The 14208-nt window shown below is 40.8% G+C and overlaps 1 protein-coding gene across 1 annotated transcript in view; it reads right to left on the reverse strand.

The window, feature by feature from the left end:
* SEL1L2 (sel-1 suppressor of lin-12-like 2 (C. elegans)) overlaps positions 1-14208 on the reverse strand; it is a 103166-nt gene that overhangs the window by 24553 nt on the left and 64405 nt on the right. Inside the window, exons 11-12 of the mRNA XM_005860574.2 lie at positions 13185-13253; positions 12257-12334 (exon numbers count right to left, since the gene is read on the reverse strand). Of these exons, the coding sequence (XP_005860636.2) occupies positions 12257-12334; positions 13185-13253 (147 nt within the window). The remainder of the gene's footprint in view (positions 1-12256; positions 12335-13184; positions 13254-14208) is intronic.

Raw genomic sequence — 14208 nt, forward strand, 5'->3', positions numbered from 1 at the left:
AAGAGAGAGAGAGAGAGAGAGAGAGAGAGAGAGAGAAACATCAATGATGAGAGAAAATCATTGATCAGCTGTCTCCTGCATGCCCCCTAATGGGGACCGAGCCCTCAACCCTGGGCATGTCCCCTTGACCGGAATCAAACCTGGGACTCTTCAGTCTGCAGGCCAATGCTCTATCCACTGAGCCAAACTGACTAGGGCTATGTCTGCTTTCTTGTCTCTTCTCCCTGACAACATCTACTTGTGGTCTTAGGAGTACTGTAATAATCTGGTCTGGGGATAGTAATGCTTGGTGTGATGGATGTGATAAAGTCTAGTGTGTCTGTCTTCTAATTATCCTAATTTAAAAGTTGAGAAAAAAGGAAGGGAAGGAAAATGAGAGGAGGGAAAGGAGAAAGAGAGAAGGTGAAAGGTTAGAATAGTGGAGTCAAATTTCTCTAAGAGAGTCCCTGGGAAACCAGAGTCTCATTGGATGACTCACCAACTGTTTAAGCCCACACACCTTTTTAGAACTTTCAGATCAGGAGTAACCATGCAGGTATGTAACATTAAACCAGGTTATTAGGTGGTTGGGACTGAGGAAAGCCAGAGAGTGCCTGTCCTGTCTAAAGGTAGCAGCAGGTCCACAGCTCTCTGCTCCAGGAAGTTTTTAAAAAAAAATAAATATATATCTCATTGGCAAATTCTGAGAAAATATACATCAAACTATTAACTATGACAATAAGATTATGAGAAATTTCATTTTCTAAGAAGATATCGGAATTTTTTGGTTTTCATCTTTTTTATTTTTTAATTAAATTTTTTTCAGTTACAGTTTACATTCTGTATTCTTTTGTATTAGTTCAGCATAGTGGTTAGCCAATCATATACTTTACAAAGTGCTCCCTCTGATATTTCCAGTACCCACCTGGCACTATACATAGTTATTACAATATTATTAACTATATTTCTTATCTGTACTTTACATCTCCATGACTAACTTGTAACTATAAATCTGTATTTCTCAATCCATTCACTTTTTCACACAGTCCCCCAACTCCTGTCCCCCTGGCAACAATCAGTCTGTTTTTTGTATCTATGAGTCTGTTTCTGTTTTGTTTGCTCATTTATATTGTTCTTTACATTCCACATATGTTATGTCATATGGTATTTGTCTTTTTCTGTCTGGCTTATTTCACTTAGCATAATACTCTCTAGGTCAGTGGTTCTCAACCTTCCTAATGCCGCGACCGTTTAATACAGTTCCTCATGTTGTGGTGACCCCCAACCATAAAATTATTTTTGTTGCTACTTCATAACTGTAATTTTGCTACTGTTATGAATCATAATGTAAATATCTGATATGCAGGATGTATTTTCATTGTTACAAATTGAACATAATTAAAGCATAGTGATTAATCACAAAACAATATGTAATTATATATGTGTTTTCTGATGGTCTTAGGTGACCCCTGTGAAAGGGCCGTTCAACCCCCAAAGGGGTCGCGACCCACAGGTTGAGAACCGCTGCTCTAGGTCCATCCATGCTGTCGCAACTGGTAAGGTTTCATTCATTTTTATGGCTTAGTAATATTCCATTGTATATATGTACCACCACTTTTTTATCCACTGGTCTACTGATGTGCACTTGGGTTATTTCCATATCTTGGCTATTGTAAATAATGCTGTGAATACAGGGATGCGTATTTTTTTTAATTATTGTTTTGGGTTTCTTAGATATATATCCAGAAATGGAATTGCTGGATCATAAGGTTGTTCCATTTTAATTTGAGGAAACTCCATACTGTTTTTCATAGAGGCTGCACCAATTTGCATTCCCATCAGCAGTGCAACGGGTTCACTTTTCTCCACATTCTCATCCACACATTTATTTATTGCTGATAGCCATTCTGATAGGTGTGAGGTGATATCTCATTGTGGTTTTAATTTGCATTTATCTGATGATTGGTGATGTTGACCATCTTTTCATATGTCTACTGGCCATCTGTGCATCCTCTTTGGAGAAGTTTCTATTCAGGTCCTCTGATCATTTTTTAATTGGATTGTTTGTTTTAGGTTGAGTTATATGAGTTCTTTATACATTTTGGGTATTAACCCTTTGATTTATCATTAGCAAATATTTTCTCCCATTCAATAGGTTGTCCTTTTGTTTTGTTGATGGTATCCTTTGCTGGGCAAAACCTTTTTAGTTTGAGGTAACCCATTTGTTTACATTTTCTTTTGTTTTCTTTGAGGAGAAAACATATTGCTAAGAGAAATATCAGAGAATTCACTGCTTATGTTTTCTTTAGGAATTTTATAGTTTTGAGTCTTCCATTTAAGTCTTTAATCCATTTTGTGTTCATTCTTGTATATGGTATAACAAGGTGGTCTAGTATCATTTTTTGCATGTATCTGACCAATTTTCCCAACATCATTTATTGATATAAACTGTGTTTACCCCATTGTATATTCTTGCCAACTTTGTCAAACATTAATTGACCAAATAGGTGTGGGTTTATTTCTGAGCTCTCTATTCCATTCCATTGATTTATATGCCTGTTTTATGCAAGTACCATACTGTTTTGATTACTATGGCCTTGTAATATAGTTTGATATCAGGTAGCATGATACCTCCAACTTTATTCTTTTTTCTCAAGATTGCTGTGGCTATTTGGAGTCTTTTGTGATCCCATATAAATTTTGGGATTATTCAAGTTTCATGAAAAATGCCATTGGTATTTTGCTAGCAATTGGATTGAATCTATTTATTGCTTTGGGTAATATGGACATTTTAACAATGTTAATTCTTCTTATCCATGAGCATAGTATATGCTTCCATTTATTTGTATCTTCTTCCATTTCTTTCTTCAGTGTCTTATACTTTTTTAAGTATAGGCCTATAGGCCTTTTGCCTCTTTTGTTAAATTTATTTCTTAAGTACAGTATTTTATTTTTTGATGCAATTATAAATGGGATTGTTTCTTAGTTTCACTTACGAATAGTTCATTACTTAGTGTTGTAAATGCTTCCCTCCACGTCCTGCTTGGTTCAGGGTTCAGGATCTGGAAGAGGAGCCACACACAAATGAAAGAGAAGAGACAAGAGATAATTTGGAAATATTGGGGTGCTGGGGTCCAGGCCCAGCGGTCCAGGGGTTCCCAAAGGTGTGGACGGAGTCGGCGAAGAATGTTTTACACGGAGACAGCGTTCAGAACTCTCTAGCTCTCTTTAGTCTCTGTGGATCTTCCTGTGCCTGGCTGAGGCCACAGAGAGAGATCCCAAGGCAAGCTGAGCCTTTATTTTATAGTCAGAGGTAAACAAGGTAGTGGTTTCCATAGTTACACTGTTCTTGTGAGTTTCACTTGTTTTGGCCACTTCCTGCACTTCCCTCAGCCCATTAGCTTCCCAGATAAGATCTGAGGAGAATTATAAGGTCAAGCCTAATTATGCTAAGAGGACTGTGCCCTCTAAGCTGGGACTTGTTTGTGACTTTGCCAACAGGTCAGTCCGAGGCTTAATCCTATATCGGCTCCCCACAACTTAGTATAAAAATGTAACCAATTTCTGAATATTTATTTTGTATCCTGCTACTTTACTGAATTCATTTATCAATTCTAGTCGTCCCCCCGCCCCCATGGAATCTTTATAGTAATTGATATACATTGTCATGTCATTGCAAATAATGACAGTTTTACTTCTTCTGTTCTAATTTGTAGTCAGTCTGTTCAGATTTTCTGTATCTACTTGATTCAGTTTTGAAAGATTGTATGTTTCTAGGAATTTATCCATTTCTTCCATATTATCCAATTTGTTGCCATGTAGTTTTTTGTAATATATATTTTTTTTATAATCCTTTGTATTTCTATGGTGTGGTGTCAGTTACTTCTCTTTTTCATTTTTTATTTTATTTATATGGTTCCTCTCTTTTTCTTGATGAGTCATTTATCTTTACAAAGAAACAGATTTTGGTTTCATTGATCTTTTGCATATTTTTAGACTCTATTTCATTTATTGCCACTCTAATCTTCATTATTTCCTTTCTTCTACTCACTTTGGACTTTGTTCACTGCTCTTCCATTAGTTCTTTTAGGTGTAAGGTTAGATTATTTATTTGAGATTTTTCTTGTTTCTTGAGATAGGCCAGTAATGCTATAAATTTCCCTCTTAGTACTGCTTTCACTGTGTCCCATAGATTTTGAGTTTTCATGTTCCCATTTTCATTTGTCTCAAGGCATCGTTTGATTTCTTCCTTGATTTCCTTATTAACCCATTCATTATTTAGTAACATTATTTAGCCTCCATGTGTTTGTGTGTTTTTCAGTTTATGTCTTATAATTGATTTCTAGTTTCATAGCATTATGATCAGAGGAGATATTTGATATAGTTTCAATCTTCTTAAATTTATTACAACTTGTTTTGTGTCATAACATGTGGTCTTTCCTAGAAAATGTTCTGTACTTTTAACAGAATGTATATTCTGCTGCTTTGGGATAAAATGCTCTGGAAATATCAATTAAATCCATCTGATCTAGTGTGTCATTTAAGGCTTCTGTTTCCTTGTTGATTTTCTATTTAGAAAATCTATCCATTGGTATCAATGAGGTGTTACAATCCCCTAGTATGACTATTACAGTGGACCTCTTCTTCCTTTATATCCACCAAGATTTGCTTTATGTATTTAAGTGCTCCTATGTTGGATGTATAGTTAAAGGGTTATATCCTCTTGTTGAATCATTCCCTTTCTCATTATGCAGTATCCTTCTTTGTCTCTTATTATATAGACTTTGTTTTAAAGTATATTTTTTCTTACCTAAGTATTGCTACCCTAGCTTTTTAAATTTCCGTTTGCATAAAATATCTTTTTCCATCCCTTTATTTCAGTCTGTGTGTATCTTTCATTCTGACGTGGGTCTCTTGCAGACAGCATATATATTGGTCTTGCTTTCTTTTTTATTTATTTATTTATTTATTTAATTAAATCTTTATTGTTCAGGTTACATTTGTTCCTCTTTTTTTCCCCCCCATAACTCCCCTCCTCCCAGTTCCCGCCCCACCCTCCGCCCTCACTCCCCACCCACTGTCCTCATCCATAGGTGCACGATTTTTGTCCAGTTTCTTCCCGCATCTCCCATTCCCCTTTCCCCGCCAAGAATAGTCAGTCCATTCCCTTTCTATGTCCCTGATTCATTATAATCACCAGTTCATTCTGTACATCAGATTATTTATTCACTTGATTCTTAGATTCACTTGTTGATAGATGCATGTTTGTTGTTCACAATTTGTATCTTTACCTTTTTCTTCTTCCTCCTCTTAAAGGATACCTTTCAGCATTTCGTATAATACTGGTTTAGTGGTGATGAACTCCTTTAGCTTTTCCTTATCTGTGAAGCTCTTTATCTGACCTTCAATTCTGAATGATAGCTTTGCTGGATAAAGTATTCTTGGTTGTAGGTTCTTGGTATTCAGCACTTTGAATATTTCTTGCCATTCCCTTCTGGCCTGCCAAGTTTCTGTTGAGAAATCAGCTGACAGTCGTATGGGTATTCCCTTGTAGGTAATTGAGTCTCTTTCTCTTGCTGCTTTTAAGATTCTCTCTTTGTCTTTTGCTCTTGGCATTTTAATTATGATGTGTCTTGGTGTGGTCCTCTTTGGATTCCTTTTGTTTGGGGTTCTCTGCGCTTCTTGGACCTGTAAGTCCATTTCTTTCACCAGGTGGGGGAAGTTTTCTGCCATTATTTCTTCAAATAGGTTTTCAATATCTTGCTGTCTCTCATCTTCTGGCACCCCTATTATTCTGATGTTGGTACGCTTGAAGCTGTCCCAGAGGCTCCTTACACTATCTTCGTATTTTCGGATTCTTTTTTCATTTTGCTTTTCCGGTTGGGTGTTTTTTGCTTCTTCGCATTTCAAATCTTTGGCTTGATTCTTGCGCTCCTCTGGTCTGCTATTGGGTGTCTGTATAATATTCTTTATTTCAGTCCGTGTATGCTTAATTTCTAGTTGGTTCTTTATCATAGCATCGAGGGTCTCATTAGTTTTCGTGACTCTCTCCTCAAGTTTATTGACAGCTTCTAGCACATTTTTGCAAGCCCTCAAAATTGCGATTTTTAGCTCTATATCCTCCATTTCTGTCATGTTTTTTTGTCTCCGCATTTTTTATGCTTTCTTGGTGCACCCCCTAGTGGTCTTTGTGCGCAGTCTTGTTCTAGTTGAGCCTTGATTGTTGTAGTTAATACTAGAGGGATTTGACCACCAGGCCGACTGGCTGTGTGAATCAGCTGTGTCTGCCGCGGAAAACTTCTGTCCTCTGGGGAGGTGCTAATCTAGCCTTTGCCTGAGGCTATCCGGCAAATGGCTCTGCGCAGGGCTTGGGCGGGGCGGGCTCAACAGGGCGGGCGGAGGGAGCCGTTATGGTGCCCTCAGTCCTGTTCCCAGAGGCTCTGCTTCTCAGAACCCCCGGAACCGCTGCAAACCTCGGAGGGAAAGCTGCCTTCCAACTGATGCCAGACACTCCCGCTTCTCCCGTTTGGGTCCGAGTCCCCAGCGATTCGCCCGTATCTGGAGCTCAGAGTCTGAGACTCCCCCCTGACCGAAAACGACAACCGCGCTCTCAGCCACCAGCCCGCTTTGCGCGCGCACCTCCGCACCTGAGTTTTTTCCACACTGCGCCTCCTCTGAGCCTCGGTGTGCTGTTATTTTTCCTTCTAGTTGAAGAGTCTCTCCTCAGCCAGCCTTCCTGTGGTTCTGGGTGATGTCCGTTCCGTCTTTTAGTTGTATTTTTGAAGTGGTTGTTTGCGGCAGCAGTCTCCGGTGTTTACCTATGCCGCCATCTTGGTCTCTTTTCTGGTCTTGCTTTCTTATCCATTCAGTTACTCTATATCTTTTGATTGGAGTACTTAAACCATTTACATTTATACTGACTGTTGATAGGTACATATTCATTGCTACTTTATTCTTTATATGTTCCTTTATTTCCTCTTTCTTCTTCTTATAGAAGTCCCTTTAACATTGCTTGTAATACTGGGGGGATGGTATTAAACTTCTTTAGCTTTTCTTGTATGGGAAGGTCTTTCTCATACATTTTAAAATGATAGGCTTGCTGGGTAGTCTTGGTTGCAGGTCTTTGCTTTTCATAACTTTGCATATTGTATGCATATCCCTTCTGGCCTGAAATGTTGCTGTTGAGAAATCAGCTCTTAGGGGAACTCCCTTGTTGGCAACTAATTTTCTTTCTCTTGCTGCTTTTAAGATTCTCTCTTTATTGTTAACCTTTGCCATTTTAGTTATGATGTATTTTTGTGTGGGCCTCTTTGGGTATAACTTGTTTGGGGCTCTCTGCATTTCGGGATTTGTATGTCTTTTTCCTTCACTGGATTAAGGAAGTTTTTAGTTATTCTTTCTTCAAATAGGTTCTCGATCCCTTGATTACTCTCTTCTCCCTCTGGTATCCCTATGGTACAGATGTTGTTACACTTCATGTTATGCTTAAGGTCCCTTAAACCAGTGGTCGGCAAACTCATTAGTCAACAGAGCCAAATCTCAACAGTCCAATGATTGAAATTTCTTTTGAGAGCCAAATTTTTTAAACTTAAACTATATAGGTAGGTACATTGTTATTAACTCAATTAGGGTACTCCTAAGGCTTAGGAAGAGCCACATGTGGCTCGTGAGCAGCAGTTTGCCGACCACGGCCTTAAACTATCCTCATTTTTTAAAACTCTTTTTTGTTTTTTGCTGTTCTGATTGGGTGTTTTCTGCTACTTTGTCTTCCAAATCATGGATTTGATCCTCTGCTGCATCTAACCTATTGTTGATTCCTTCTAATGTTTTTTTCATTTCAGATACTCTGTATTATATTCTTTATTTCTGACTGGTAGTTCTTTTTTATGGTTTATGTATTATTTTTTTTAAGCTGTTGAAATTCTTGCTAACTTCTTTGAGCATTTTTATAACCATTGTTTTGCATTCTATACCTGGTAGATTGCTTGCCTCCATTTCCTTTAGTTCTTGTTCTGGAGATTTCTTCTGTTCTTTCATTTGGGGCATGCTCCTTTGTCTCTCCATTTTGGTTGCCTCTCTGTGTTTGCTTCTGTGCATTAGGTCGATCTGCTATGTTTTCCTGTTTTGGCAGGGTGGCCTTATGTAGGAGGTGTTCTGTGAGGCCCAGTGGAGCAGTCTCCCTGATCACCTGAGCTGAGTACTCCAGGAATGTCCCTGTGTAGGTTATGTAAGCCTCCTGTTGTAGATGAATTTTGACTGCTGTTTGCCCCTCTTTGCAAGAGGTGGTCCCTCTGGCTGGCTGACTATGAGGACTGAATCCAACCATAGTGTGTGAGCTGTTATGCAGACACTGTCCACACTAGCCTCAACAGGGTTTGGTGTCTGCAGAGTCTCACTTTGGATGCGACTCTTGTGGAGTTAATTGGGTTCTGCTCTGATATTGTCTGTATTCTGCCATAGGATGTGCTGATTCTGGGACCTCTTGGGAGGGACTCTGGTGCAGGTCAATGTCAGATGCTGCCTATGACTGTCCCTAAGCAACCTGTTTGGAGCTACAGAAGTGATCCACAGTTTGTTGCTGTCCTTACTGGGCCTGGGTGTGTGTTGAAAGTGCCAAGCTCTGCACGAAGGCCAGCTGCCTCCTGCATCAAACTGGAGAACAGGTCAGCATAAGGCCCAATGCATCGTGATATCTGCCTCTGCCTACCTTCACCTGCTGGCTACCTGTTAGGTTCAGTCACGGAAAGAGCCTCTGGTGGTACTCAAGTTACGTGAGGTAGGTTCTCAGTGAGTCATCAGGTAGGGGTGAGTGGTGTTTACCTGACTGATACAGATTCAAACTCTGTGCCAGTGCTGGGTCTGACTCAACTCAACAAAAGTCTCAAAGTACGCCACTACCCATCAGGCCCCTGCAGACCTTTGTGGTGGGCCAGGGTCTCAGGGAGTCATCAGCGTGAGTCCTGCAAAACTTATCGGCCCCAAACAGAGCAGTTTGGCCACGGGCAGGGAGGACTCTGCACAGGAATATTGTGAGGAAAAAATGGCCTCCACCCTGGAGACACCCTGAATTCTGGGGAGACTTCTTCAAGAGCCTGAGCTCAGCAGTGTGGGGTGGCAAGGAGTTGGGGGTAGGGGGTGGGCTAGTGGATCTCTTGTGGGGTGGCCGTGCCAGCCAGACTCTCAGGAAGGGGAGAAATGGCCTAGAATCAGTCTCTGATACAACTCCAGTCCACCCAGACCTCCACCACATGTGGAGGCAGTCGAATCCTCTGCAGTGAGCTCAGCAAGATGGGGTGACAGGGAGTCAGGAGGGTGGGGCTATTGCATTTCCCCAGGCTGATGCCCTATGGAGGGGAGTGCTCCACCCAAGAAAGATGGCCTCTGTGGGCAGTGGGGGAAAGGGACACAGCACAGGGACCCTGGCAGTTGTTTCTTCAGCTCCCTCCTCCCTCTCTCCCCAGAGCCACTCAACTCAGTCTCTCCTCACACCACTCTAGTCTGCTCAGAACTGCCCTCCCTCCACTAGAGCCAGGGTAAGTGGCTATGAACAAGATTTTGTGTGTTGGCCCTTTAAGAGGGTGCCTGGGTTTCTAGCAGACTCTCATCTCTCCCTGGCAGACAGAATCCCTGCTGATTCTCATAGCCAGATGTGGGCTCCTCTTCCTAGCTCTGGTGCTCCGGGTTGGGGAGCTAGGTTTAGGGCTGAGATCCCATGCTCCTCAGGGAGAGCCTTTGCAGATGAGATATCCCTCTGGAATTTCAGCTGCCACCTGTGGGAGCCAGGCCAGGCCTTTTCACGTCTTTGCCCATCCTACCAGTCTCAATGTGACTTCTTCTGTAAATCCTTCTGTTCAGTTAGTCTTCAGTTGGTTATTCAGGTTAATTATTCTATATGTTAGTTGTAATTCCAGTTTGTTCCTCCTCTGCTGCCATCTTGGATCCTCTCCAGGTAATTATTGTTATATGGAATAGTGGTCTTATAGGTCAGCTCTTCCTATTTTCCAAGAAAATCTGGATATTGAGATTTTGATATGAAATTTTCTAATTTTAAAAACATTTTCTGGGCCAAATATAACATGTGTAGGCAACTGCCTCATATATAACTTCCACTTTAGGGCTCTTGCTTAGGTTAACTGACATGAACTCAGTGAAAAAATAATCATTTATCTGGCAAATATTGTACTAAGACTGTAGCCCTTTTCTAATTAAGGAGACATGACTTCCGACACAAGGTAGAAGCAGTGAAGTTCCAGCAGTAGGTAGCACGAATGCAGGGCAATTTCAGAAGAGGAAAAAGATTATGTGAGCCAAGGAGGGTAAGGGTGGCTTTGTGCAGGAAGAGAGGATTAAACTCTCATCTGGGGGATGGATAGGATTCAGAATGGGAGAGTCTGAGAAGGGAGAAGGAAGGACAAAAGTATGGAGATGGGGATGGACCTGATGTGTTCAGAGGTATGAGAGAGAAAACCTGAAGAATATGGGCCCAATATCACATAGGATAAATGTTCATGATTCTAAGTAAAAGAATATGGGCCCAATATCACATAGGATAAATGTTCATGATTCTAAGTAAACAAAAGTCCAAAGAGGTTATAACATTTGTATCTTTGCATCCTGGTACTGATATGACCTAAAAACAAATTGAAAAAAGCAATGTTTTTAAAAAAAATTATTAGTTAAAGAAGAGTATGGATGTGCAAAGAGTGGAAGACAGAAACTTTTTACTTTAGTAGTGACCCAAAGTAAGAAATCTAATTGTGCAGGTGGTGATAAAGGAATATCGGTGATGTCCACTTGATGCCATTGAGAACAACCACTTTAAGTACATGTCAGATTTCCTCTGTAAATGAAAGTAGCTCAGATTTAGAACTCAAGTAGCTCAGATCACTGCTGGTTATACAACCCTGGATAGTTTGGGAGCTGGGTTAATTTACACACTCAGCTTCCTGGCATTCTTCCTTTGGACTGACAACTCAGCATTATTTGCCAGATTATAAGAGATCTTGCCATTACATTACCTCTTTTTCAGTTGGCTTTCCCTTGTCATCCTAATCTAATGGTACTCCAGATAACTGTCTTGCTGCACCACAGTTTCATCTAAATTACAAGGAAGAGGAGCCTCCTACCAGCCTTCTCAGTAATTTACACCACAATAGCAGCAGCACCAAAGTGCTAGTCATTTATAAATAGGCTCCTAAAGCAGCATGTAGGTTTTTAAAAAAGAACAGTTAAAAATATTCCCCAATTTGAGCACATCATTACTGCTAGTGTTATAGTATGACATAGACAACAAAATGTTTCCTATTGTGTAGGGATAGAAAGTTTATTAAGGCCACTCACCAACATTAGGTTGATGGGTGTTACGATTAGGAGCTCTTTATGTACTAAAGGGATTCAGAGTAGTCTACTAAGTGTTATCTGACAGATACCAGCCTCACTGAACCTAGGAACCAAGGCAAAAACTTCAATGGCAGGATCCAAATATACCATTTATATATTCCCTCATATATTTAATCCATTTTGCCTTAGATATACTTTGAAGCTCACTCTATCTAACTGGTCTCAGGCTGCAAAATATAATAGCAGACACATGCCACTTACAATGTGCCAGGCAATGCTTTATCTACTTTATAATAGGAGGCACAGAAATGTCAACTCAATAAACCCTGACAACAACAATATGAGCCAAATCATCTTATACTCCCATTTTATAGATGGGGAAACTGAGGCACAGAACGGTTAAGTACTTGCTTATAGTTACATCGCTAGTAAGCAGCGGGGCTGGCATTCAAACCAAATGTCTCCAGAGCCTTGCTCTCAATCATCTTGTCCTGGCTGCCTCTCTGACAACCTTCTTCTCAGGCCAGGGGAATTTCTGGCTTTTGGGTAAGATCAAATGGGAGAAAACTGGGCATTTCTTGGTTGTTTTTGTCCTGAACAGATTGCTTTATTGATTGAGTTTTCCCTTTCTCTGTCTTTTATTTATCTTTTTTATTTCTTGTTTTAGGAACTAGATAGCCTCGTTTGCAGCATGGGAGAAGAGAAAGCTGAACTTCTGTCTGTCTAGGACAGCACAAGTCATTGGCATTTCTCATTTACCAAGAAGACAAGACATACCTCCTACCCAACCAAGCCCCATGTTTTATTGTTAACAATATTCTTCCTCTCCTGGACACCAAACTCCTCCCAGGTCTAGTAGCCAGGCATGAGGCTTAGGAGTCCATGTAATACAAGCCAAGTGCTTTTATGCATTTGCAGAAATGGGCTGAGTACACACCTTATTGGCTGCCATGGAAAAGTATTTGAAAGCAGTAGCATTATTTTGTGGTGCTGCATCATTCCCTTCTAAATACATCTAGAAAAAAAATTAAAGAGAGTGTAAAAACTAAGGAATTTGAGGTGATGGTTACACAAAACTGTGAATATAGTAAATACCACTGAAATGCATATCTTTCAATGGTTAATTTATGTTCAATGAATTTCACTTCAACTTTTTAAAAAGGAAAAACTAAAGAAACAATCTACCTCATACATTCTGGAGGGACCTTGCACAAGGACCAAAACATGAGCCCTATTTGTGTGTTTTTTCATGTTTTCTGTATCTACATTTACTGTAGATTGCACTTCTGGAAGCAGGGCACTTGTCCCCATGGTTACTAATAAATGCAAACTGGCTGCAGGGAGCCAAAGGCAGCACCTGGCAGAGCGAGCGGTCTTTGAAGAAGACAGAACATACCCTTCTAGAGGCACCTTCTACAAAGGCTGCTCAGGAGCCAGAGAGGACTCCCATCAGAGGCGGCCAAAGGCTGCACTTTGGTCAGCCTGGATCTGGGACTCATTCTTGGAGTTAAGGAAGGAGGCACTCATTGGATTGAGGACTGTACCAGTCTTCGATGCACAACCATCGCGGGTCTCCTGTTACATGCCAGGGGGAGGGGTCATGGGAGGGATTCTGAGCTATATTCAGTCAAGGAGCCCTAACACAGGTGCACTTTCAAGGTTGCATTTGGTGTCCCAGATAAAAGCTACTGTTTTGTGGGGCTCCTTCCCAAACTATCACCTCAGGAATACTACCCTCAGTGTGTAGCCACATGCCTCTCTCAGCTGCTTCCGTGAAAGAGGCCTGCATCATTGTACCTATGCTGGGTCCAATCAGCTGATACCATTTAAGAAATGAAAATTACTCATCAAGATGAAGCATGTACCTTTCCTATGAATGCCATGGCATTTGCACTCCCGGCCTTTGCTGCCTTTAAGAAGTAGTATAATGCTTTCTGGAGAGAGAACGAACAGTATTATTGGTAGTCATGAACATATCCTACAAAAATGGTTTTTTTAAAGCAAACAATTTCATTCAACATGCATTCAAAAATATCTATGAAATGCCCACTTTCTTCAAGGTACTATTCCAAATGCTATTTGAACCATAAACCTGAAAAGCTGGAGATTATATATCTATCTCATATACATATTTAGAATGTGAGGACTTCTCACATTGGGAAAAGCTCGATGGGCATGTGGTTTAGTGGAGGACAAATGAGTCCCAGCTGCAGACCTAACAGTCTAGTATTTTGAAAAAGTAAGCATTTATGTTGATACTATGTACTTACAAGACAGTTTATACAACTGGCAGGATTTATCCTAATGTTTATAAGGCAGAGTGAATAGGACCAGACACACATGGCTGCCTGCTGAGACCAGATCTTCCTGCAGAGGTGAACTTCAAGCCAATTCTTTCTAAGTCAAATTGAAGGAGGCCAGCAAAGCCTCTGATTCTCTCTAGGTCATAACATTAAATGAATGGCTCAGTCTAGAACACATAAGGTTTGCCCTGTACCTTGCTGCCTCATTCCCTAGCCTCATCCTGAACTTCCAGAAGTTTTCCTCAGAGACCACATGGAGTAATGAAAGAAATCAGTCCTAGGAATGAGAAGTGCAGAACTCTCCAAAGTGTCTTATTAGGACACAATTCTACTGCTCTTTAAATAGCCTTGATTCAGTTGATGTGCAAGGCTCTGCTCCTTCACAAGAGGAGAGAATGTTTAAGGAAAACATGAGGGTAGTATTTTTGTATATAAACTAGAGGCCCCGTGCACAAAATTTGTGCACTCTGGGGGGCGGGGGTCCCTCAGCCCGGCCTGTGCCTTCTCGCATGCAGTCCAGGAGCCCTTAGGAGATGTCTGACTGCCGGCTTAGACCCGCTCCCTGCAGGGAGCGAGTCTAAGCCGG

This window comes from Myotis brandtii, unplaced genomic scaffold (genome assembly GCF_000412655.1).
Source record: "Myotis brandtii unplaced genomic scaffold, ASM41265v1 scaffold137, whole genome shotgun sequence".
Lineage (NCBI taxonomy): Eukaryota > Metazoa > Chordata > Mammalia > Chiroptera > Vespertilionidae > Myotis > Myotis brandtii.